Source organism: Paramormyrops kingsleyae, chromosome 6, assembly GCF_048594095.1.
Source record: "Paramormyrops kingsleyae isolate MSU_618 chromosome 6, PKINGS_0.4, whole genome shotgun sequence".
In the NCBI taxonomy this organism is placed as follows: Eukaryota; Metazoa; Chordata; class Actinopteri; order Osteoglossiformes; family Mormyridae; genus Paramormyrops; species Paramormyrops kingsleyae.
The window spans coordinates 6,050,096-6,076,434 of NC_132802.1; the positions used below are offsets into that span (position 1 = coordinate 6,050,096).

The window sequence follows — 26,339 nt, forward strand, 5'->3', positions numbered from 1 at the left end:
GCGTGAAAATCCCAGTAACTGAGCAGATTGTGAAATACTCAAACCAGCCCGTCTGGCACCAACAACCATGCCACGCTCAAAATTGCTTAAATCACCTTTCTTTCCCATTCTGACATTCAGTTTGGAGTTCAGGAGATTGTCTTGACCAGGACCACACCCCTAAATGCATTGAAGCAACTGCCATGTGATTGGTTGATTAGATAATTGCATTAATGAGAAATTGAACAGGTGTTCCTAATAATCCTTTAGGTGAGTGTATATACAGTTCACTTCTCCTTTTCCCCTTGATGAAGCTCATATGTGTGTTAGACCTACTAAATTTCAATAGCTTATTTGCATTGTATGTCAATGTTTATCTACGTTTGTTCCCGGTAGTCATCGAAAGCATAAATTTAACCAGTGGTAATTTAAAAAATTTTCATAATTAAATGTAACACTGCAAAAAAGTATACCACATACATCTTAGAGGGATAAATATATTTGCCATGGTAAATGACTGCATTTTAGCAGTTTAGCAGGTCCTGTAAGATTAGTGGACTAGTAAGTGTTCTCTGAAGGAACTGAAGTGTTCTGCAAGGGAGCTTATGCCCTTTTTAGCCTATTTGTTCGTTTTGAGGATTCTTCACGTGCTTGCCCATAGTGCTTGCCGTACTGGGTCTGATGTCATTTTGAAGCGTCTATTGGAGCCGCCTTCCAGTGTTCCCATGGTGACGGAACACAATCTCTCCCCGTTCTCGTGACAGCTAGGCTGCCGCGGAAGCGAGAGTCACAGTTCTTTGCAAAGTTAATTCATGTGAAAAATAAACTAATGCACATTTTGCCTTTGGGAAAAACACACTAAAGGTACGCATATTTCTATAGCAGAATGTATTTAAGATTACGTATATGCAAAAGTTTTCTCGCCAGCAGTGTCGCGCGACTGTCCACGCGTTTTTGCGTTGCTACATCAATGAAACGGTCTCGTTCCAAAAACATTATTAAGGATGTAACGTTAATATTAAACATAATACCTAGACATTTCTTGTTGTGCATATCTCTAGCAATGTTTGGCTGGGACAAACTCCTAAAGGGACAGCTTGAGATCTTTTACCCTCAAGCTTTCTGTCAACTTCAAGTTCTCTTGCTTTGCGTTTTTAGTTAAACAGGTTGATAAAAAAGAAAGAAAAGCCATGAGAGGATATCTGAAGACGTTAGGATGGCTATTTAAACTCCAGAGCAAAACTACAACAGTAGGGAAGCACAAGGACTCTGATCTCTGTCTTCAGGTAATCCGTTTGCAGTTGCATTTTTAAGAGCTGCTTAATGAAGCGTATACTTGCATCTTTAAGATTTGCATTTTTGTGCAACCGACCATTCGCTTCATCCTTTTTCATAGGGGTTTTGATCTTGTTCCTGTTGCTTACAGAATGGAGGCGTTGAGGACCAGCATGCCGTGATCGAGCTCAACGAGCCAGAGCGCTGCTTCGTGCTGCGGGACCTGAATTCAGCGCACGGAACCTACGTCAACAACTGTCATATCCACAACGCGGCCGTACGCCTGTCCCCGGGAGACGAGCTGCACTTCGGCTATGGGGGGCCCGCTTTCCAGCTGTGTGTGGACTCTACCCCTCAGGTCGGATTCTACTGTCTTTGCGTTCTCCGTACGAGTGGGACTTTTCTTACCGAACGTCTAAAAATCTTACTAAAAACGTCTTCTTGAGTATGAATATAGCGTGGATCTCTGTGGACGAGCGAAGCATCACTGTGAATGTTTGGAAGTTTTGGCACCTGCTGGTTATATATTGTCTGTCTTTTTTTCTGTTTCCATGTACTCGTCGGTGTGTGTGCCAGTCTTGTCCCCCAGTGCAGAAGCGCATTGCCTGGCACGCACCCATGCAGGTGCCCCCGTCAGTGGGCACCCCCTCCCAATTTCCACTACTGCAGAGACAAGCCCGGGCCAGCAAAACACAAGGGGGGGCTACCACAGCCCCTCGCCCCCCTAGCAGGGTACGGCCGGCCAGTGCTGGTGTTAGGAGGGTGGGGCTCTGCCAGTCCATGGACCACAGGGTCTCCTCTCTCAGGCCAGGTACCCAAAGTGTCCCCTACAGGAAATACGAGTGGTGTAATCAGCACTATTACAGAACAATGAATCATAGGAATATACACCTAGAGCAGGGTTATTCAAATCACGGCCCTCGAGGTCCGAGCCCTGCTGGTTTTCCAGCCTTCCTTTATCTGTCAGTCAGGTGTGAAGCCTCTGACCAATCAGAGTCAGTAATTATTAAACTAACTACCTGGGAGAACTGAAAACAAGGCCTGGTTTTGGAATCGAGGTCCAGATTTGAAGAACCCTGACCTAGAGTGATATAGAGTGATATCTGACAGATAGATCATTGGCGTGTGTTTCTTATATTAATTACTGCATGAATACTTTTAGATGTTTACATAGTTTTGCAACTTTAAGCCATTATGGTAATTCATCTTTGTGCTTTCCTAAATGAGTCTATGAATCTTTTGGTATAAAAACATGAAGTTCTTAAGAAATCATTTTCAACTCTACAGGAAGCCATCCCTCAGTCTCAGATAGCGGGGATCTTGCGGGGAACACAGAGACTCTGCCGAACACGCAGGTGCTACAGAATATTCTGCAGGAGAAGGTAGCCTTTCTGCACGGTCTGTTATATGTTCAGCCATTTGAACAATTGCTCTTTAAATTCCGGGTAATTTATGCTCAGTGACCTGGAAGCCTCCAGCAGCAGAATAAATCTGAGAGGACTGATCAATTGGAGCTTGCAGCTGCAACACAATATTGTTGAACTACTAGATGTCTAGGACTGGCTGTCTGCCATGGATAATAGTTGCTTTTGCCCCTTCAGCAGGGATTAACTGTTCTGCATCGTGCAAAGTGATTTAGGGTAGAAATTTGTTAGTGTGTGAATCAAATGTGCATTCGTTGCCCTCCCAGTAGGTAGACAGTTGTTGCAAAAAGCTATGCATGCCACGGTAAACAGCAGGGTTCCCCAATTCCGGTCCTAGAAGGCCAGTCCGCAACACGGTTTGCAGATTTCCCTGTTGAAACAAACACACACACTAAACCTGGCAATTAGCTGTTGCACTGAATAGGGTGTGTTTGAGTACGGAAATCTGCAAAATGTCCTGAAGACTGGCCCTTCAGGACCGGAATTGGAGAAATATCGCATGTAAAATTATACGAAAAACAGAAGATTTATGCAGGTGCCTGATACAGCGTACTGAGTGTCTCTCAGTGCATTTTAAAATGAATTTCTACACACTCCAATTTTCCCCCTGGAGACCAATTAAACATACATTTCATAGAAGCATCTGTTCTGAGAAAAATGCTCTAAAAATGCAAAGCAAGTGAAGGTTGCTGGCGTGACGCAGGCGGGGGGGGGGGGTGGTCATCATTTTTGGAGCAGGAGGAGAGGCTGCTGCGGCTGGGGGACGAGGTGGACCGCCTGGCGGCGTTCGAGGCCGAGTCACAGCGGAAGGACACCGTAATCGCCGGCCTGAGGGATGAGGTGTTTGCACTCCAGCGCCAGCTGTTGTGGGCGGATCCTGAGATAAGCACCAGGCTGAAGGGCCTGGAGAAGGACATCAGTGACAAGAAGGTCCAGATAGAGCAGCTGAAGGGACAGGTGCTATACACACGCGGCCCGGCGCACACACAGATCACGATATCCAGCCAATCATCACATGTGTGTTTTTAATAGCTAATAACCCATTAGGTTTGTGATATGCTGTAACATCCCCATTTGTATCTATTCTCCATCCATCCATCCATCCATCCATCCATATCCTAACTAACTGTTGATCTAGTACAGGGTTACAGTGATTCTAGGAAGGCAGAAAACACCCTGGGTGTAATATCAGTTTATTGCAGGGCGTTATGGAGATTGATGACTGTTTGCAAACGCTTATCTGCGTTTGATTAAATTTCAGGGTGGTGCAGTGGTTAGTACTGCTGCCTCACAACAGGAAGGTCCTGGGTTCGGTTCCTGGGTCGAGCACAGGGCTTTCCTGTGTTGAGTTTGCATGCTCTCCCTGTGGTGTGTTGGTTCCTGCCTGCGCCCATTGTTCCTGGCTATGCCCTGACGACCCCAGTTGTGATTAAGCGGTGATGGATGGGTTAAGCTTCGATTACATCATAGGGATCATTGTTACAGTGAAATTCATCCTATCTATGGTGCCCCCACCTTGGGCCGGTGCTGCCCGGCTAACTCTGATGGGTGATGTAAGTGTAGATGGATTGATCGATACTTTTACTGAAAGGATGTGATTTATTGAATCAGGTTAAATAACTTGCTGTGGGGTGTGACACTGAGATGTACTCTGGGTGTAGGTCAGTTCCTTAACTACTGTGCCACCCGCTGTCTTTCTTATGCATTAATTAGAATGTTAATTGCCCTCCCTTGAATGCAGATGGAGGAGCTGCAGAAAGGCTCCAGTGACGTGTTCAAGCAGTCACTGGCTGAGCGGGACATGAAGATCAGCAGCCAGAGAGGGCAGCTGGAGAAACTGAAGAGAGACAGCAACATGTCTTCAGGTACTGGGGCAGGAGCTGGTAGGGATGACTGTTAGCTGTACAGTGTGTGGAGACACATGTGGTCTTTGTTGGACTACAGCTCCTACAGCTGCGGGTGATACTACAGCGGATCCGCGGACCCCATATACAACATGATTTTCATGTACTTACATATGGCAATTGATAAATTATGCACAGTATGGATGTTACCAGCATCAAATACAGTAACAAAAAAGTGCATTGTACATTATTATACAGTACGGTACTCTCATTCTCTGTCTCTTTCTTTCTCTTTCTCTCTCATGAAAAGAATTTTGGCATTTTACCCTAATTCTTGGGAAGCAATAGAGCAATGAAAAAATATCTTGTATCAAGGGATAAAGCAGCAGTGAAAATCGTGCTTTTTATACCCCTCAAAGGACGAAGGAACAATGAAAAAACTGGCTACTGTTACACATTTTACATTTTTTTTCAGACCACAGTAAACCATGGTTCCAGGGGGACTAGTGTAATTATATGGCTACAAGTCAGCTGGTAGTTTTGAAAATGATTGTGATGTGAAAACATTGGATCAGTTAATTGTTCCGAATTTACTATAAAAATGCATATACCCTCAAACAAAAATTAAATAAAAAAATCAGTCATCCTCTTCTACATCTTGTTTTGTACCCGTTGTTCTCTATGTGTCGTCCGGTGCCCATTAGATTTTCCTGTTGCTGAACTTTCCCAGTGGAACTGCCATGCATTTGCCCCTCAAAAAGAATTTTAACCCAGCAATAATGGTGCGACCAGTCTCCATGTCTCCATGTAACCCTGCCCCCTCGCTTTCTGACCTGCCGCTCAGGGCTGGTGACCAGGCTGCAGAAGGATCTGTCAGCAAGAGAGAAAGAGGGACTTTCGCTGGCCTCTGAGGTGGACAGACTGCAACAAGCAATCCGGCAGAAGGACGGACAGCTGGGGTCCGTGTCCAGCAAGGTGCCCCTGTCCGCTGCTCTCCTCACCTGGGCCTGTTCTGGTGTTTGGGTGGCATTTCGTAAGAGGTTACTGAAAATAGATGGATGGATAGTGGGATGGATTGTGGGATGGATAGTGGGACTGATGGATGGATGGATGGTCTGCATTTAACTGCATTTAACTATTTTGTCCTCGTCTGGCAGAACATGAAGCAACAGGGTGAGTTGCTCGCACGGGAAAAGGAGGTGGCTCTTTTGCACAAGGTGCGTATCTGTATTGCTGTTGCAGATGGAAGCCCGTCCTCTGTTACCCGCATGCATGTGCATGTGTTACTGCATGTTTGTGTTGCACTAGAGAGTTGAAGATCTGGAGCATAAGCGGGCAGAGCTGCAAATCGCGCTAGTGCAGAAGGACATGGAGTGGGACTCCTTGAAGGGAGTTCTGGACAAGGAGCGGCAGGTCAGATGGTACCTCGGGGCTGACTTTGCCAATTCCATACATAGTTGTCAAATGAGACATTTTTCCTGCTAGCTACACTCGTCGTTTGTGGTGATGGGATCGTGGATGATGCTGTTCCCTCAGGAGCAGGCCTCACTGCAAGCAGAGCTTGAGGAGAGCCGGAGGCAGGAGCAAAGGGCCCTCATGGAGCTCCAGCAGGAGCAGACTCGGGTGAGAAACCTTTCCCTTCTGTGGTGAGGAACTACAGCCAGCTGTGCTTGGGGCCGCGCCCACTATACAAAGTCACGCTCCTAGTGCATGATGCCATAACACCTGCTGTGAAACCATGATATGAGGCCACACCTGCTGATGTTAAGACACGCCTCCTGTTATCAGGCCACACCCATATGCATGAAACAACACCCCCTGCTGTTAGGACACGCCCCCTGTTGTGAAGCCACACCCATATGCATGAAACAGCACCCCCTGCTGTTAGGACACGCCTCCTGTTATGACGCCACACCCATATGCATGAAACAACACCCCCTGCTGTTAGGACACACCCCCTGTTGTGAAGCCACACCCATATGCATGAAACAACACCCCCTGCTGTTAGGACACGCCTCCTGTTATGAAGCCACACCTCATCTTAACGTAACACTGACAATAACAGACATACCATACACATCACTTCCATCCTCAGCTAGAGAGGCTCCGCTACCAAATCATCCAGGCTACCTGTTCCAGCCCTGGAGCATCATCTCCACAAGACACTGTGTCTGACCAGCAGGTTAGTCCAACCAGCACTGTAGCTCCATTCCAGTCAGGTTTGTACTTACGATAGCATAGTAAATATCTTTTTCACTGTTATTTTGTAAATGAATTGGAAATATATTTAAATTGGGGGAATTTCTTAATTATCCTTTTGATTGGCCTTGAATTACCTGCAGATAACAGAACAGATATCAGAACTTATTAAGGAGGGAGAAGGTCTGAGGACCAGGGTAAGGGAGCTGGAGGAGCAGCTGAAGACAGCACATGAAGAGCAGGACGGGCGGGCCAAGGAGGCGGAGGTGCTGAGGAGCACCGTGGAGGAGGTGCAGGTAAACAGCAGCCAGGGCTGGGCTCTCATGAGGCGTCAGCAAGCACATGCTACAGGACAACTTGGAGAATAACAGCGAACATCTTACTGCACTACATACTGATGTTTAATGGAGTGGGAACCACTGCTGGCAGGCAGAATGAACAGCATTGAAGTTAAAAGTGCATCCAGAAAACTTGCTGCTGTAATGGAAGCATCATAGTAGATCATAGAAGAGATATTTCCATTACAAAATAGTAGAGGTAGTTCAGTGTTTATTTATTTTGGACAGTACCGAAAATTTCATTAACTCAAGTAGAGTCATGCCCCACATAACGACGTTGAGATGAGTGACAGACCACATTTACGATGGTGGTCTCAGAAGATTATAATGGAGCTGAAATGCATCAAGGCGCAACGCATTCCTTACGTGTCTGTGGTGTTGCTGCCGTAAACAAACCTGTGTGTGTGCGTGTGTGTGTGTGTGCGTGCGTGCGTGTGTGTGTGTGTGCGTGTGTGTGTGTGTGTGTGTGTGTGTGTGTGCGTGTGTGTGCGTGTGTGTGTGCGTGTGTGTGTGTGTGTGTGTGTGCGTGTGCGTGTGTGTGTGTTATGTATCCTTAACCCTTACCAAGCCCTAACCTTAACTGTAAGTAACCAAACAAAATACATGTCTTAGGACTTTTGACATTTGTAGTTTTTTGATTGCATTTTTATATAATTGAGTTCCCCCTTGTGGGGGCTGAAAAAATGTCCCCATTAGGTCAAAATGGTTGTCATAGTTGGGGTTAGGGTTATGTTCTTAGGAATGAATGGACAGCCCCCCCCAGTGATATAGACACCTAATCATGGCATGTGTGTGTGTGTGTGTGTGTGTGTCCCCAGACACGCCTGCAGAAGGCGCCCTCAGCTCCCGCCCTGCAGGAGGCGATAGCGGCCCTGCAGGGGCAGCACGTCCCCCCCGGCCTGGCCTGGGTGCACGACGCCACCCTCTCAATGCTGGGCTGCCAGCTCAGGCAGATGCAGAACACAACGCAGGCCCTGCTGCAAGCGGGGATAGAGGTGTCGGACTACGCGGAAGGTAACGTGGGCCCTGTCAGATTACATGTCACTCTGCAGTTGGCTAAGAAGCTGAGTCTATGCAGTGTACAGGCCGGGGTGATTTAATGCAGGGGTTTACCTAGGCGGAGACCCAGGGCCCCCTGACCATGTTGATGTGCCTCCGTCCACAGGGATCCCCGGAGGGATTGGGGTCCTGGGCCAGCGGATACAGGCGTGTGAAGATGAGGTCAGAGCCCGGCAGGTAGGCTGCGTGGCCAGGACTGCACTCTCCCGTCGGGCCGTTTTTCAGTCCCTAACAGGCATGATGCAACTTTAGCTGAAAACTAGGCAGTGTCCCAGATCCAGTTTTAGTGATTTAATGTTTGTGTTTATTTGGTGATTAATTTGGGGGTGGGGTGAGTGGGCTGGGATGCTGTGCCTGTTATCGGAAGGTTGTCAGCTCACATCCCAGGGTCGGCAGTGTGATTTCACTATTGGGCCCTTGAACAAGGCCTTTAACCCCCAGTTTCACCAGGGACTGTGTGACCCCACTTTCTCAATAAAATGTATGTCTCTTTGGATGAAAGCATCTGCTATAATGTAAATGTACTTTACAAAATGTTGGATGATTAAAATAAGATTCTTCTGTTGAACCACAATGTCCTGAGGTTGGTTTAACAGGAGCTAAAAAGCAGGCTTTGATACGGAGTGATGATTCAGGCCTTTCACCCACAGAGGGCGCTCACTGTCTGGTTATCCCATCTGCGTACTGATTCCCGGGTAAGTGACTTTGGGAACTAAAGCCACATTTTTTCCCCTCACCACCCAACCGTGAGCAGGCAGAGCTGCAGGCATGTCTGAAGGCCCATGCCCAGGGCAGGGAGGAGCAAGCCAGGGAGGTGGAGGAGCGAATGCGTACCCTCCGGGAGGAGCTGGAGCAGCAGGGCCAGCAGGTGAGACGGGGAGACACACGGATCCTTTCAAAGAAAGGGGATCCTGAATCCTCAGTTTGTCAAATACAGTGAAATGGTCTCACGTTCAGCATTCAAGTACAACTGAACGATAACTTTTAAAAATACATAATATTTTTTTCCCCTTGTAAACTGACTTTGGGTTTGCGAAAGGTGCTGTATATGAAAACTATTAGTATTATAACACTATTAAAAATGTACACTAAACTAACAAAAGACATTTAAATAACCAAGAAAAGCATTGCATGATACTCCTGTAAGTTCTTGCACATCCTTCAGTCGCCTTTCCATTTGTCCTGCCATTGTTTACCTCAGGGGCGTCGACAGACCTAAAATGTTTTAGCTTCCCCAAATAAGTGTGGGTTGGCTTAAGTCATGAATAGCTTTTTATATTATTTATGTTTGCCGCTCCCCCCCCCATAAAGACTCAGCCCCCTATCCAATCATCTGTAACTATGCCCCTGGTTTACCTCATAATCTCTTGTATTCTGTCAAATATCTGACTTAAAATACAGTACAATAATCATTAGTATGTGTATACTTAAAGTAAGTGTAAGAAATGTGTTACGGTTCTGTGTTTTTCAAAAGTAACATTCAACTATTCGGAAAATCCCACTATCCAGCAAGTTACTGGATATGAGAACTTTTACTGCACTGTCCTGTTAGATTAATTCAGAATGAAGTAAAGTAAATTGGTTGATTGATTGATTTGTGTTTTCTGCTAAATTTCTGGGGTTTTTTTTTTGCCCCTATTAGAACAGTTCTAGCATTTTGGTTATGCAGGTACCCAGAGCCTAAACCTACACTGAAGGATAACTGCTAGGCAACAGCTTGGAGTTGCTTATCTATTTATTTAGTGTTTTTATTATTGCCGATAGCATCAGTGCCCCATAGTGGCTACTTAGAGTTTGGATGCCGTTTGTGTAGTTTGTGTTAGTATTATGTAGCATGTGTGTAAAGCCTGTGTGTCCCTCCTGCAGCTGCTGCAGGATGCGGTGAGGACAGAGAGAGACAGAGTGACGCAGTCGCTGTCTGCGCAGCTCGGCCACCTGCAGGAACTGCAAAGTCAGAATGTAGAGCTCACGCAGGTAATTACCCAGGCGTGTCCGCTATAACCAATCACAGCTCGTGATCAGTTTTTAATAATCTGGGTTTATAGATTCACTGCCACCCTTATCCAGGCTTGTATCACTTATATTTGGATCAGTTGAGTATCTCTGTAGAAGATCCAAGAGCTGTGTCCTTTTGGGTTTAAACTGACAACCCATTGGTATCAGTTCCAGTACCTTAATTGCTTAAATGCTACCTGGAGATGTCATAACTTGTGTATACAGACTTTAGGGGAATCACGGGCCACTGCAGTGGCATTAGTAAGAGCTACTGTTAGTGATTCATCTGAATAGGACCTTTCCTAACACTGCAGGCAATGGAGACCCAACAGAAGGAGGAAGCTGCACTCAGGCATCAGCTAGATGGACTGAGAGTTGAGCTGGAGTCACTTGGGAGAGCTGAGGTAGATGGGCGGGGTCAGCAGGAAGTGTTGGGGTGCATCCAAAATAGCATACTTGTTTGCTATGTAGTAGGCGAAATATAGTATGCAAAGCGAGCAGTATGTCCGAATCCACAGTATGGATGAGACAATAGGTGAATGGTACTTGGGTGGCATACTACATTCTGTGACATTCTGAAGCATGCAACTGATGGATGCAACAAAATCCCAGGAGGCCTCTGGAGCTGCAACCAGAGATGAAGAACGCTGCATGTCCAGACACTTGTGGCCAGATGGCATAGGAAGTGCTGTCTCTGTACAAATTTAAGTAGAAAACAATGTTGAGTTTACACAAATATGTATTTTTTTTCCCTTGATAGTTTCTAACAGTTTTAACTTTTTTTTTTCGGGGGGGGGGGGGGGGGGGGGTCAAGCTAGATCACTGGTAAATATACAGGTAAAATAAAATGCAAGATGGTGATCGCAGTGTGTCTGAGTGTACACATACAGTTCCCAAGAATAGATATAGTATTCTAATAAAATTCAGTACATATTGTGCCAGTGTGCTATTTTGGACACGCCCTCGGCATGAGACCCCGAAGCTAGTGTCACCTGCGTCCCTCCAGGCTGCTCTGAAGGAGCAGGACCGGATCCGGGAGGCGGAGCTGGAGGCAGCAATAGCTGAGGCAGAGCACAAAGGGGCGGAGCTGGAGAGGAGGCACTGGCAGGGCCAGGAGGAAGAATACAGGGAACAAGTGCGACAGCATGCACACACTATCGTGGCCATGGAGCAGCAGCTGGAGGATGTGGAGAAGGAGAGGGACACCCTGAGGGGGCAGCTGAAAGGTGGGGACAGGGGACACTGAGGACTGCTTAGACCAGTGTTTCCCAATCCGGTCCTCGGGGACCCACAGTCGGTCAGTGTTTTTGCTCCTTCTAACCTCCCTGCCAGACAGTCTACATTGTGGCTCCCTCCCAGCGCCCAGGGGACCTCTGGACTGTCTGTGGGTCCCCAAAGACTGAATCGGGAAACACTGGCTTAGACAAATACAGTGTGAAAATGAGTCCCTGTTCATCACTGCACCAGAAAGACAAATAATTAGGTTTTACTGCTCAACGGAGAATGTTCCTGGTAAAATGTTTAAGTGACACGTGAGTGACAATGGGCATGTATTAATTTTGCACATATATGTTGTGGAAGCATTATTTGGATTGTTGCTATGCTGCTTTCATGAAGATGTATATTTTACTAAAAACAGATTGACGTCGTTAAAATTTCAGGAGTGTAGGTTACACACAGACTGTACATAAATAAATTACACGCCCACATACACACTTGTATCTCAGTGTTTTTGTAGCTCCTCATATTATCTCTGTGGGCAGTAAGAGACAAATGAAGTGTTGTACATGCTTTCAGTGTTTATGTTTCTCATTTGTCCAGAGGGATGCCTGTTGCTCAGGCTTGTATTTGACATGCCCTTGCAGATATTCAGGGATGTTACTCTTCTTATTGGTGCCTTGGTGCCTTTTAAATGTCAGACATAAATGTGTTTAGTTGCTAAAAATGAGTGTATCGTGCCTGGTAATTGTTCATATGGACCACAGTGGGTTCCTGCACAGTGCTCTCCAAGGCTGTCATGATGCATGGTGTTTTTTTGTAGCTGCAGAGGCGGAACTCAGAGACCTTAAGGCTGTGGGACAGAAGAACCCTGAGGTGCTGGCGCTGGAAGAGAACCTCGCAGTGGTCAGGTACACAGTGCGGCCTGGATTTAAGGTGCTCTCCTGTTGTATCTATGGGGTAATTAGCAAGCTGCTGACACAGAGAGCATTTATTCCTGAGTGCAGTGTTTGGAGAGCATATGTTATTTAACAGTGACATCCGGACTGCCTACAGCAGTGAATTATGATACAAATAATTACTTCAGCGATGATCATTAACAACGCAGGACTAAAGCAGCACCCCCATGAGGATTAGGATTGGTTACACCCACTGCTGTCTGACTTATTGGGTCTTGATGGTGGAGGACGGAGGATGTATTTAAAGAAATGAACTGGAAGTGATGTTAAGTCAAATTTACCATCCAGCCAAAGTCTCTGTTACCTAGAATGTGACTAATGGAGGAACATAAATTTTTATCTTCTAGCTCTTATGTAGTAACTCCCTGTTTGAATTTACGATTTGAAGGTCTCTTCTTTCCAGTATTAACGTATCTCCTACTTAACCTTTGTCAGTTTTTGCTGTGAAACATGGTCCACCTGTAATACATGAAGGTATTATAGGTGCACTTTATGGAATAGTTTCTGCACTAATGTCTCTCTTGCTTAACCTTAACCTTTCTTGTCGATGTGGGTAGGTATTTTCTGTGAGATGTGCTCCATCTACTTCCCTTACACGTTATAAATTTGAATAGGTTTGATTTACAGTGGCTAAATTGCAATGGTTACATAACTGTGGAACGTCACCTCTGGCTCAGAGTCCTCCGAAAGGAATCTTGATCATCTGCTGAAGCTGTTGATTCCCCATGATGCTGTTGTATAGCAGTAGAAACCGGCAGTGGTGGGCTTCGGGGTGTCCTCTAAAAACCTGAGGAAAGAACAGATTTTTGTGTTTTCCAGTTGCTTGTGGATAGGCGTGGAGGAGCTGTAAAATCTTTGCTTCCAAAGCTGTGAGAAACGCCTTTCGTTCTTTCAGCATGAGAAGAGGTCTCGTGGTCTTTCTGAACCAGCAGGAGTTCTGCACGGTGCGGTGTGGTGCGATGAAGGGTCTTTATCTCAGGGATACTGAAAACTCAGCTGCTTTTCTCAGTCTAGGAGAACCGCCTGTAATGACTCAGTGAAGCAGTGCAATGCTTCACCCTGCGTAATGAGTCAGAGCCTCCACAACGCATCACAAGCCTTCATGGCTGAGGGAAAAGTGTGATGTGACAGGGGATAGATGGACAGGCGCGGCTTGTGAGGAGCGGGAGAGACTTTCAGCGTGGCTGCCTGCTCGTCTCAGCACCAGGGATGAGATGGAATTCAGCCACAGCTGTGTCATCGTGGTACAATCCAGGCACAGTGTCCATGTATCAGTATTTTATGGGTTTGGGTACATGTGAGCAACTTAGACTGAGCAGGAATATACCTCTGTACATACACAACACACACACACACACAGGTTTATAATTATGTCTTTGTGGGGACTCTCCATTCATTAATATGGGGAAAACTCTAATCCCAGCATGACGACCTTAACCCCTACCCAACCCTAACCTTAACCATAAGTAACCAAACAAGATACGAGACTTTTGCCATTTTTACTTTTTTGATTGTATTCACAGATCTTTGTGGGGACCTGAAAAATGCCCCCCCCCCCCACAATGTCAAAAAACAGGTTTTTTATTACATTGTAGGAGCCATTTGGCTATTTGTGATATAAAAGGTTCTATATATTTTGATTCATATTTCAGTTATGATGTTGAAGTTTGAGAGGAGTCTCCCCACCTAAGTCAGTAACACATCTGTTCGCTTCACTCATCACTGACTCTTGTGGACTGGAGCCAGACTCACGCTGCCTGCCTTTTACCCCAGGGAGGCGCTGTCTGAGGCGAGGGAGGAGGTGGGGTCCCAGGGTGATGTCATCGCCGCTCTCAGCCGTGAGCTGGCCATCGCCAGTGCAAGGATGTCTGACATGACGGGTGCGGAGAGCTGCAGTCAGAATTGCACACTGCATTCTTGCCACAGTAGGCCCTGTTTTCACTTGTTGCCATGGCTGCACTATGGGGGTGCCTTTTTTCACGGTAGGACCATATGTTCTTCCTGATTTTTAACAAAAAATTACACATGTAAAAAGCATGTTATGTGCCAATACATTTCTACCTAAACCTACAAATATTTTTACTTATGAACTTCAGGTAGCAAGTCTGGTAGATGATGGAAACATTCTCTGTGTGTGAGAGTGGCCTTAGTTTGGCAGCACAGGCTGACTGAGAACCTGCGTTGCATGTGCCTATGTGCAGGAGAGTTGAGCGAGCAGCAAAAGGTGGAGCTGGAGCAGCACAGGACCATGGTGGTCGACCAGAGGGTCCAACTGAGCACGCTCACACAGAAACTGAGCCAGATGTCACAGCTGGTGGAGCAGAAGGGGGAGGAGCTTCAGAAAGTGAGGGAGGAACTCAGGTACAGCAGTAAAACTGCAGTGCTGCTGCGTCACATGGTCTCTGGGGCCAGCATCCATCCTTCCAGCTGGTTGTAACTCATCATGCAAACAGCCCACAATGATCCAGAGCCTGTCCCGCAAAGCAAAGGGTACAAGCTGGAGCCCAATTTGGACAGGACTCCACCATTACACACACACTTCCTCATGGTCACACACACTTTGACGGATGATTTCATGTTTTTTTGGAAGCCAAAGTTACTCAAATAAATCCAAGAGCACAAGACTCATCAATCAATCGATATTACAGTACATTTTGGGAGTAAGCCCTCATTTTTAGTAAAGTACTAACATGGTATTTTTACTATAGTGTGTTTAAACATCTAATAGAATTTTGCTAATTAATTCAATACAATTACCATGCCTGATTGTCCCTAAAAGCAACACTGGAAACACTGCATTTCTGGATTGTGGACAGTGCAAATTAAATAAATACTGAATGGGGTTCCATTGTCAGATGAGTTTGTTACAGAATTTACATTGGTCATGACCTTGTAGTAAGCAAACAAAAGGGGATTTCACAGTTTTCTCTTGCCTTTTGATGATCGACGTCAAGTTTCTCCAAAATTATCTGGAATGTGGAGAAGACAAATTCATCTTTCCTGCTCAGCAGATGTGATGAAATGTTTGAGAAAATGACTCAACAGTGACAGGATCTGTCCTCATTCTCCCAAGGGGGGGGGGCGGACACTGAGTCTATTTCACATGCTCTCTGAAAGTCTGGCCTTTCAGCTGGGAAAGCAGTGAAAGCAAGGCTTCTGAAGTGTTATTTTATAGCCCAAGTATCGTTGAATGTCAGCTTCAGATACAGGATGCATGGAGTCACACAATGAGCTGAAATATCATTGGTTATACTGCAAATGAAAAGTAATAAGGTAATAAAGAGAATATAAGATAAGGCTTTACATTGACTGCATCTTCATGATGCATTTATAATGCATTCATAGGACATTCATAAGCAGCATGTAAGTTAAGTTATGTTAGGACAGTAAGGTATACTTACATGCTGCTTATGAATGCTCTACGAATGCATTATGAAGGTGAAATGAACGTTGTATGAATCCAGAATGAATGCATTATGAAGGTGAAATGAACGTTGTATGAATCCAAAATGAATGCATTATGAAGGTGAAATGAATGTTGTATGAATCCAGAATGAATGCGTTATGGAGGTGAAATGAATGTTGTATGAATCCAGAATTAATGCATTATGAAGGTGAAATGAATGTTGTATGAATCCAGAATGAATGCATTATGAAGGTGAAATAAATGTTGTATGAATCCAGAATGAATGCATTATGGAGGTGAAATGAATGTTGTATGAATCCAGAATTAATGCATTATGAAGGTGAAATGAATGTTGTATGAATCCAGAATGAATGCATTATGAAGGTGAAATGAATGTTGTATGAATCCAGAATGAATGCATTATGAAGGTGAAATGAATGTTGTATGAATCCAGAATGAATGCATTATGAAGGTGAGTGTAAAGTGTTACTGAATATAAATACTAAGACATAAACATGATATAGTCATGAAATTAATACAGTTATACATCTGAAAGTGAAATTCACGCGTGATGCGTGTCGTGTGTATGTTTGGTAGCCAAGTTTTATCTGTGGTTTGTATGATGCATTTATGTGTAGTGTGTAAATGATCTGTTATTTGTGTGTGTGTGCTGGCAGACAATGTCAGGAGGACCTGCGGGTGCATGTCAGCACTGAGAAGGGGCTGGACACACAACCTGAACAAGGCAACAGGCCTGCAGAGGTAAATCAGCCTATAGCAATCGTGAGTGCAGAGGCTTATCTTACCCCCAGCAGCTAACGAGCTGATTAAGAAATTCGGCCTGTTTTATGTGGATTTTTATTTAAATGTTGATGCATCCCCGTCCAAATTAATATGTCATACAGAGCACACTCCTTTATGTTTGTACTAGAAGATATGTTTTGTATTGCGATTTCACTTGTCTGTCATCACGTGAGGGAATATTAGCCAGCAGGAGACCGGATCCCTGCTAACCACAGGCCCTGGACTGCCTGACTGTGTTATCTCACTTTGAGGAGGGAGAGTCCCACAGGCTTGTGGCTGTTTCACTGTTATATTATCACTTCCTATTGGTGAACTCATGGTGTTAATGAGCTTCCATCTCATTGGTGCTGTACCATTTCTACCAGCCAATCCCTGCTCCCTCACCCTCTTTGTAAGCAGGCTAATGTTTTTTTTTTTTTTTATCTATCTTGTCTCATTTCATTTGATGTGGCCAATCACATCCAGGTCAGGATCTGGCGACAGGAGGAGGGCCCAGTGGAATCCAGGGGTAAGGATCATGCCTCGGAGCAAAAGCTGGTTACTTTAGGAATAAGATATTATGTTAAAATGCGCGGATCAGTTTATATTGTGTTTTTAATATTCATTTATCTAAGATCTCAAATAACAGATGAATCTGCATACATTAATTGTAATGTAAAACATATTCCTTCACCAAGACCTTTAAGACCTTTTCTTACATGAGAAATTCTCCCTCAGTGTCGCACCCAGAGCTCTGTGTCCAGCAGGTGGAGCCGATGAGACAGGCACCGAATGAATGGAGAACCCAGTTGGCCAATGAGGGGAATGTAACTGGCACCTGTGAGGTACAGTCTCCTGACCTGCTCTTATCACAGCCCAACATTAAATGCTTTATATGATTATACCTACAAGAACCTGAACGTCACGCTATTGATATTGCAGGACTTCAGCCTGGTCGCCTTGGTGCAGAGCCAGGAGTGCGTGGAGCAGACAGCCAGGCTGGACTTATGCGACACTCTGGACCTCAGCGAAAGAACAGTCAGTATTAGACGCTGCTGGGCTGGGGGCTGATCTTAAACACATATGGCAGTGTCATCCCTTCTGTTTACATTATGTACTTCATGGACCCTTTATTAGGTGAATCTTGCTAGTCCTGGGTAGAATTCACTTTTACCTTCAAGGGAAGATTAATTCTGTACGCCATTGCTGTACTGAGCCTGTGTGGCCGTCCTGTTAGCTTTAACAAGTCAGGCCAGTCCCCACTGGCCTCTCCCGTTAACAAGGTGCTCTCAGCTTCTCTAGGTTCTCTAGACCAGTTTTCCCAACCCAGTCCTCGGGGGCCCGTTCACGTTTTTGCTCCCTCCCAGCTCCCAGCAGGAGCAGAAATGTGGACCCTCCGGGAGTCCCGAGGACCGGATTGGGAAAACACTGCTCCAGACTATGTTTAGGATGCTAGGGCCGCCACGTGTAGCAGCAACGATCACACCATGTGCAGAACTGCTAAGAACTGCTGTTTTAATGCTTAGCTAAACAGTAAGTGAGCCTCTTGATCCTGACTACATGCTGCATGTATTCCGCTGTGGACACATGATTCACTGTTTGGAGGAATTGTTTGCATTGACACGTGTTCCTAGTTAACTGGCCACTAGTGTGTCACCATCACATAGCTGCTTAGTAATGGCTAGTGATACAGAAATGAGACTGTGTGTGAGCTTGTGGAGGCTTTCCAGCCAAATAGTTCATTACTCAAAGCCTCTTTTAAGACAGTGTGCACTAGTAACACAGACTGGTTAATACAGTGCTGACAAAATGGGGTTTCTGAAAGACAGAGACAAATTAAACATATGACTTAGATACAATCTTTCAATCTTGCAATATGTTCGAACCATTGCTTCATAGAAACATCTAAACAGGTACAGTAAATAGTGTTCCCATGGAGGAACGTGCAAACACAGAATGGACCTGCCATTGGTAAAGGCATATTGATTAAACACCGATTTTGTCTAATTATGTATTAATTCATAAGCCTACAATGTATCAAGTATTCTAATAAGAAAGACAATCTGTTCAACTGCTCAGACTGAGCCGAAATGGAGCAAAACAATGGAATTGTTTAGAAATAGTATAACTTTATGAAGCTCTGTTCAATGTGGTAATGTGACTGTCATTTTGATACAGATTTCAGAACAATGTTCTGATACAGAAGTATCACAAAGGTTTTCAAACATTTTGAAATGCAGTTTCGAGTTTGCCATTAATATATACATTTAACGTATGCCTCAAAAATTTCAGCTCTCAGTAGTGATCTTTTCAGCATGACACTCAAAATCCTCGAACCAACCAATATTACCCACAAAATGAAAGGGGCCACATTTCCTTTTATTGACAATTTGAAACTCGAATCAATAGAATTTCTCCCTGGAAAGCAATGCTTCTTTGTCATCGATCACCTGATTTTCTGATGATACAACCCTCAACGCAAGGCTTAAGTGTAAACGCTCCTTTGAACTTGTTACATGCTTCGAGGCCTCAGTTTCGAACATAACATCACCAGCAGTGATGATCAAAACAATGCCTGATGAACCGTTTGCGGTATTCTTTCATCTCACTGGCTGGTGCCCTTGGTCTGTGTTGGGGCTTTCAGCCCTTTTCTGAACAGAGAGCACCATCTAGTGGCGTGAAAAATACAGGGAATGGTTCATGAAGCGACATTTTAGCCATCACTAACCACCAGTTACTGCTTTCCTTCAAAATAAAGTGAATAACTCATTTTACACTTTGCCTGTTTATGCAGCTGCTCTTTTATGCTGAGGATATTTAGGTTACACAGTACTATAATCTAGGTCCCTAAAGCACACAGTCCAACCCCCTCACATCTGTGGTTCTGGCCACGACCCCCCAGTACCTGGACCTGGTGCGGGCCTTGAGTGAAGCGCTGGAGATGGAAGAAGCGCGGCTGTCGGGAAGCTCGTCCCTGAAGTTTCTGCCCCGAGCCGAGAGGGAGAAGCTGGGTTCCTGCAGGCAGAGGGACCTAGATCTGCTGAGTGCGCAGGCAAGACGCAAGGAGGAGCAGATACAGGAGTATCAGCGGGAGCAGGAAGCCTGGAGGTACAGTGACGAGTGTGCGAGTGAAGAATGAGAGAGGGCTATGGAAGGGTGATGGCTGAGTGATGAGCGAAAACTATGAAGCGACGATGGTGTGATTGATGAGTGCTGGTTGCAATGATAAGGCAATGAGTGATTAAGGTTTGGGTAGTGATGGACTAAATGATGCTTCTTGAACCATTTGCTGTGTTCTTTCTTTACACTAGATGGTGCTCTCTGTTCAAAAAAGGGCAAAAAGCATGTCACAAAGCAAACCAAGAGCACCATCTAGTGGGGTCAGAAAATACAGCAAATGGTTCAAGAAGCGTAATTTTGTCCAACAACATGAATGCACCGGAAAGGTTAGGGAGTGATGGAAGTGTTTGTGAGTGAGTGATGAGTGAATGCAGACTTTGGAAAGATGACTGGGTGCTGAGTTAATCATGAGTGAGTGAATGTGCAATGAATGAGGTGCAGCAGCCCACGAGGATCTGGCCAGAACCGCTCTTCCCCTGCAGGCAGAGCCAGGCTGCGGCTCAGCGCCTCCAGGGCCGGTTGGACAGTCTGAGGGAGGAGCTGCAGGCAGAGAGGCAAGAAAGCTCCCTGCTAAGTGAGGCCCTGCGTCGCACCCAGGACCGGCTGGCGCAGGAACTGAGCCTCAACAAGGCCATCAAAGAGCGCAAAGTGTGTTCCAGTTGGGGACAGGGCCGAGTGACACTGTTACTCTACTGCTGCAGGATTCTGTATCTTGTCTACCGTCCACCATCTTGCTTAGCCCACCTCCACTTATATACAAGGAAAAGAATCCCCATTCCATCTTTCCATCCCTGTATCATGTGGTCTGTTTGTTGTTCCAACCAGAGCAGGTCTTGAAACTTACTTTATCTCCCACCTTCCCCCTCCTTCACAGGGCGTGGCCTCAGAGCGGCTGACACCGAGGAGCGGGTGGGTGGTCTCACACAGTTGCATCCAGGATGGATTTCGTGATAAGGTAAGCGCAGTTCGTCCTTTCTGATGAGGGCTCTTAATGATCTAAATCTTACCTTTGTAAACTATAATTGTATCCTTCCATTTCCTTGAGTAATAGGGCCAGGGTACTAGTTAAATCCCCCCTGAGCATCTCAGAAGAGATTTGCCTATTATAATTTATACAACTCAATGGATTGCATATCCCACAATGCACCTGTATTACACACACCAGTACCTTTGGGAACACTTTTGATCTTTGTGGCTCCACACAGTTCAAACCTGTAGCTTTGATGTCTTTGTTATTAAAATTGCACCTCATCTAATCACAGGATAGACAAGTCTGCTGTCTCTCTTGTAAAGGAAAAGATCAATGGCTTCACTACTTCTGAATGATTTATATCCAAAACGAGGGTTCCCCCAGGACTGTAAGTTGAGCTGGCTGGCTCTTTCGGGAGGCCGGATAATTGGCAGGGAATCCTGTTTGAGATGGTCCCCCCACTGCAGGGTATCAGAGTGTGACTGCTGCTGTCTCTTTCGCTGGGACACTGTGATCTTCACAAGCAGGGTGCTGGGGGGGGGGGGGAAACATGGTGCTACCCCTCTTTGCCACAAATAGAGTTTGATGTATGATAGCACTGATTCTTATGTAAGGATAAGGAAGGGTGATAGAAATCATGGATTGAAAATGTGCTCAAGAGAAGCGGGGCCATTGTAAAGCGGTGGTGGGGGGGGTGGGGTTAGAATGATACTCAGGGGCTCTAAAAAAATTATAACATAATTGGATTGGTCTGGGCTGGCGACCCACTATGATATGCTTTCATGGGGTCCAAAACAAAAGCAAATTTTTAGGGGGTCTCAAGATCGGTATTGCGCAACAATAGGGAGATGGGGACCCCCCCAGAATATTGACGGGTATTTCGCACACTGGACCGAAATCTCTAGCAGTGCCTCTGCAGCAGAGTACGCTCACTGTGGTACTGCCATTGAGAAAAGCACTGAACATGAGTTAGTCCGGCATTATAATCAGCTGTGTGGATGGAAAAAGGCAGTCCTACACTGTGAAACAACACCCCCCTCAACACTTATCTTCAGTTCTCCGTCCCCTGCTGCTAGTTCATATTTTGGTGTTTGTGGTGCTGTGCGGTAATCGATGCAGCGTTTGAGTAAACTGAAACGCGGTTGTGTGTAGGTCCGTCTGTCACGCCTGCCGTTGCTGTCTGTATCTCCCTTGGACAGGCTCCTTCTGGGAAACCCAGCCTGCATAGGAGGCTGAAGAAGAAGGAGTATGAGGTGGAGGTCCTGAAGGGGCAGCTGAAGAACCGAGAGAGGGAGCAGAAGCGTTGGACGGCGACGCCCACAGAGGTGCTCTGGGCCCTGGGTCGTGTGGGACATAGCGTGTCCATCAGGGTGTGTTGGGCATCTTATTTGCCTTATTTGGAATTTACACTTTCAAGAGGTTGTGCATCAGACAGTTTTCTGGGCTGGAGTGGTGACAGGTGTGTACCATGGATATTTGACGATACTCCATGGCTGTTCAGCATGGGAACTTCAGTGGAGACACTGATCATGGGAAACCTATTGGTCACTCAAACATCTACGAAACGCGGCAACGAAATATACATGAACTGGCTCAGGCTGAGACCCCCCCACACTCGGCAGTGGGGAGGAGATGCTGCCCCAGGCAGTGGGGGTACGGTCGCCACGGTGCCGGATTGCCTGTGCTGCACTATGATGTCGATGTTCCATCACAGTGACCCTGGCCTCCTGTTTCCCTGAATCATGAGGACAAAACAGTGCGGGTCTGATTTTCACGCACCGGAACTGAACGTGCTCGTCTGCTACAGCACAGCCACTTTGGCTGCTGGGTCATACCGAGTTGTGCCTGATGGTGTCGCTGTCTTAGCACCTTCTCGAGGATCTGCACACATAAAGTAGGACTCCTATTACTCCACATATCCAGCTCCTTCATTTAGCTGCTTTTCTGGTTAGAAAGTTAGGTCGAGTATCACGCTGTAGGAAACTGTAACGATGGCCTCTCATGGGACATGAGCTCAAAAGCTTCAGGTCATACGGCCACATCCTTTTCCAGCTGCCCCACCTGCTGCCCTCCTTCTTGGAGTGGAAAGGGGGGGGCGGTGAATTCCTGTGCAAAAATTAAACCGATAGAATCCCCCACCCCTGCCATCCCCCTGCTTCCCATGCATGAAGATCTAGAGATCAAGGCAAAGGCCAGCTCAGCCTTGCTGTGGAGCTTCCTGTCTCTATGTCAGTTTTTCCCAACCCAGTCTGCGAAGGACCCGCAGACGGTCCACGTTTCTGCTCCCTCCCAGCTCCCGGTAGCAAAAAATGTGGACCGTCTGGCACGGAACTGGGAGGGAGCAAAAGCGTGGACCATCTGTGAACCCTGAGGACCGGGTTGGGAAACACTGCTCTAAGATCTTATTTCTACATTTCTTTTTAAGTTTAGTTTTTTTTTTTTTGATGAATTCGGTAAGATAGAAAAGTCATTTGTTGTAGTGGCTCCGTAATTGTGCACATGTTGCAGCCCAGACCTGATGTGGAGCCTGCCTATTCTCCTGCGGCATCCCCTACGGCATCCCCTGCGACACCCCCTGCGGGACCCCCTGCTCGAACCTCCAGCCCGGCGATGAGAGCCTCCTCTCCAGTGGAGATGGCTGAACGAGAGCCGCAACGGTGCCAGTGAAAAAGAGCTGAAGATGATGCTTCTTGGACCTGAGAATGAAAAGTGGGTTTTCCGTCACAGCAGCACCTCCCGCCTCCTCTCCACCCTCCCCCCAGTCTCTCTCTCCCCACTGCAGTCGTCTGACGGCGTCGGAGGCTCTAGTTCCCCTGGATGCATCATCGCAGGTCTGCTGCGGCGGAGCTGACTCATTCGTCAGGCCCGGCTTCTGCTGCTTTTGGGTGTAGCAGCATGTCATGATGACGAGCTGCACACGCAGTCACTCCCAGCAGGTGCTGCCTGCAGCGGTAGCTGATTTTAACCAGAGCCTTCTGGCAGGTGCAGGCTAAAGCATTAGCTTTCATTTACCATTAGCTGCTGATATCATATAACTAGAATGTGGAGCTAAAATATAGCATTTGTAAAATGCTAATTTCCCAAGGTCAAAGCTAGTGAAATACATATGTATAATTGTAGAAATTTGCATGGATATGCAGACAGTGGACCAGTAAAATGTATAATACAAAAAATCTGTTGAAAATATTCAAAAAGGAATGGGACTAAATGTGATTTTTCACTGCTTTTGCCAGCGGGTTATTTTATGGAGAATAAGCAGCCGGTTCAATCTGCAGGATTTGTGTTCTCGAGGCTGTTGGTTCAGATCCCAAGAGTAAATGCACTGTAGGCACCCAGGGATAGTCAGTCCAACTGGTCAGTCTCGTAGGCAGCACTGGTTCCACTTGCATGTTGGACACATCATCCAAGACAAAATGAAACTGGCTGAACAGGGATATAAAGTCGGCCCGGGCCTTGCGGTCCCCCATGATAATCTGGGCTGTCCCCGCAATGAACTTTCCTGAGGGATCAATTTTGCTGGCCCACATGACCATTGGCCCACTGGGAAAATGCCCAGTATGCCAGATGGACAGTCCAGCCCTGGTGGACGCTAAGTACTTGTAGCTGTCTTTTGAGTATGTCATGTGTATTAAACCTACTGAGTTAGTTACACAGATGAGAAACACCCTTATTATGCTATTCTTTTTCAATAAAATTTAATAAAATGCAATGAGGAATTTCTTCAGTAATTAAAACAACATTAATTTTTTACAGGAACACATTGTTAGCAAATTGTTGGCACTGTGTTAAATGGGCTTTGGTGAAAACTACAGGATCATTCTGTTCTCCTAGTTAGGGTTAAGGTTAGGGTTAGTTAGGGTTAGGGTTAGGGTTAGTTAGGATTAGTTATCATTTGACCTTAATCATCTGTGTGTAGCTATCCAGTGTCTGCTGACTTAGGTATCAAAAGCATCTGAACAAATTGTTGCCTTTAGTTCTTCAGAACAACTACAGCATCACAGTGTATAAAATACGTTTTCATCACCCTTGCTTCACAAATGCATGATTATGCAATGATGCATAATCAATTACTCTGGTACTCACGTTTAATTATCATGGACAATTAAACGATGTCTGGTCTAATAAATGCTGTGACTGTATTTATGATTTTGCAGTTCTACTCCGGGTTGTAAAAATGAATGAAACACAACATATATACTAATATGTATATGATGATGATGATGATGATGATGATGATGATGATGATGATGATGATGACTGTGTAAGGCATAAACTGATGTGACTTATTTAAATTGTGTCTATTTTACAGAACAGAGTTTTTTCAGGAGCTGAACATTAGATTTTAATATTGTCAAACGTTTTAAATAACTTTTTTATATCTTAGTTGCTGCAAGGACTTAAGAGTGACTTACTTATTTTAATCATATGGAATAAGTGTTACATATTTCACCAAATTACCAAACTTAGTAGACATTCTGGTGACACTTGAGGGGGGAACAAGTAACTTAGTGACTTAGTTACTCCTCAAGTACAAATCATGAATAGATATGGTAACTGCATGAAATATACGAAGTTATGACTGATTAATGATGAACGAACATGGGATCAGAACGTAACTAACACTTAGTTTCTGGTTAATTAATGCATTAAGTAGGAGTGTTCAGCTACGTTATTTGCGTCCCCTGAAGTAAAGTGTTACCGACATTCCCACATTTAAGTATAGATATATTTTTACGTATGCCATATCTTAATGTAGCATGATCCACTCGTCACTACTTTCACTCAGAAGATTGTTATGCCCTCTGTTTACATAAGTGACACTGAATTTCTTTAATGCTGTAAGACTGCCTTAAAACCACCCGCCTCCTTATTCAACCATTGACGCCAGTTGCGTAACTGAAAAACATCACATACTTAAATGAAAAAAGCGCTGGGAATTCACATCAACGACATCAATTATCTCTAATAACAGGGCGGCACAATGACTCGGTGTCACAGGGTTGAGGGTCGAATCCCGCCGCAGCACTGACTACAATTTGAATGCTCCTCCCGCATCGTTCGGGTTTCTTCTGTCTGGTATCCGGTGTCTCTAAATTGCATTTAATGCATAGATGTGTGTGTTGCCTGAGATGCATTGCCATCCCGTCCAGGGTTTACGCCAGCCTCGTGCTGCCCGGGAGAGACTCCAGTCCTGGCCAGACTAAACGCTTAGAATATGGGTGGGTGGGTAGTAATTATAACAATATGTGACCGAATAGCTGTAGTGTCTAATTCTCCCTGGCGAGGTCGCTTTAAACAAAACGGCCGAATGAATCATGCACAGCACTTAAATTGGACGGCGTGAGTTTGGTATTGTTTTTGGATGTAATTAAACATTATATTAGTGATTCAGTTTAATTTCGTTTTTTGTTCGTTTAATTCTAGTGATATAAAACTATTAGCTGTACTTAAAATAACTCCAATGCAACATTAGAATAGAGGTTGTGTGGGACCACAGGCCATACAATCTATAATAGTCCCACACTGTAGAGTGTAGATAATATGCAATAACAAGATATAGATCATTAAAATGTTGTTAGGTGAAAGATTCAGGTGAATATGGATACACATGAACAACACATGCATTTTGAAATATTAATTAGGACATATGAAATACATTTTTATGTAAACATTTAATTTCATATTATGAATACTGCATTACAAAAGCGAAATTGCATTAAACAGTGTCCAACAGCGTGGAAACAAAAAAGAAACGGAAAATTGCGGATAT

The 26,339-nt window shown here is 45.3% G+C and overlaps 1 protein-coding gene across 4 annotated transcripts; it reads left to right on the top strand.

Annotated features, from left to right (window-relative positions):
- The first annotated feature begins 711 nt into the window (after window positions 1-711).
- Window positions 712-24,695, top strand: LOC111859072 (forkhead-associated (FHA) phosphopeptide binding domain 1). Of its 4 annotated transcripts, XM_023841428.2 has the most exons (31): window positions 712-843; window positions 1,138-1,265; window positions 1,406-1,612; window positions 1,831-2,065; window positions 2,542-2,636; window positions 3,414-3,635; window positions 4,420-4,543; window positions 5,367-5,497; window positions 5,680-5,739; window positions 5,831-5,935; window positions 6,059-6,145; window positions 6,618-6,704; window positions 6,865-7,017; window positions 7,878-8,073; window positions 8,225-8,295; window positions 8,873-8,986; window positions 9,985-10,092; window positions 10,428-10,517; window positions 11,120-11,339; window positions 12,155-12,242; window positions 14,064-14,272; window positions 14,492-14,651; window positions 16,374-16,458; window positions 16,966-17,008; window positions 17,218-17,324; window positions 17,422-17,517; window positions 19,382-19,587; window positions 20,082-20,247; window positions 20,474-20,554; window positions 21,769-21,894; window positions 23,078-24,695. In XM_023841428.2, exons 2-31 carry the CDS (start codon window positions 1,170-1,172, stop codon window positions 23,234-23,236), a joined length of 3,927 nt encoding a protein of 1,308 aa, XP_023697196.2. In that variant the 5' UTR covers window positions 712-843; window positions 1,138-1,169; the 3' UTR covers window positions 23,237-24,695. The 4 variants fall into 4 exon arrangements, with proteins under 4 accessions (XP_023697196.2, XP_072569589.1, XP_072569591.1 ...); XM_072713488.1 differs by having other exon boundaries at window positions 21,769-23,212; XM_072713490.1 differs by having other exon boundaries at window positions 14,064-14,170; window positions 21,769-23,212.
- Window positions 24,696-26,339: the final 1,644 nt, after the last annotated feature.

What these genes read in the sequence shown, in the direction of transcription:
- LOC111859072 (XM_072713488.1), top strand. Translation starts at nt 1,170, where the DNA reads ATGAGAGGATATCTGAAGACGTTAGGATGGCTATTTAAACTCCAGAGC. An exon ending in ACACTGTGTCTGACCAGCAG is followed by an intron (nt 6,705 to 6,864) that starts GTTAGTCCAACC and finishes AATTACCTGCAG; the next exon opens with ATAACAGAACAGATATCAGA. An exon ending in CCTGAGGGGGCAGCTGAAAG is followed by an intron (nt 11,340 to 12,154) that starts GTGGGGACAGGG and finishes GTTTTTTTGTAG; the next exon opens with CTGCAGAGGCGGAACTCAGA.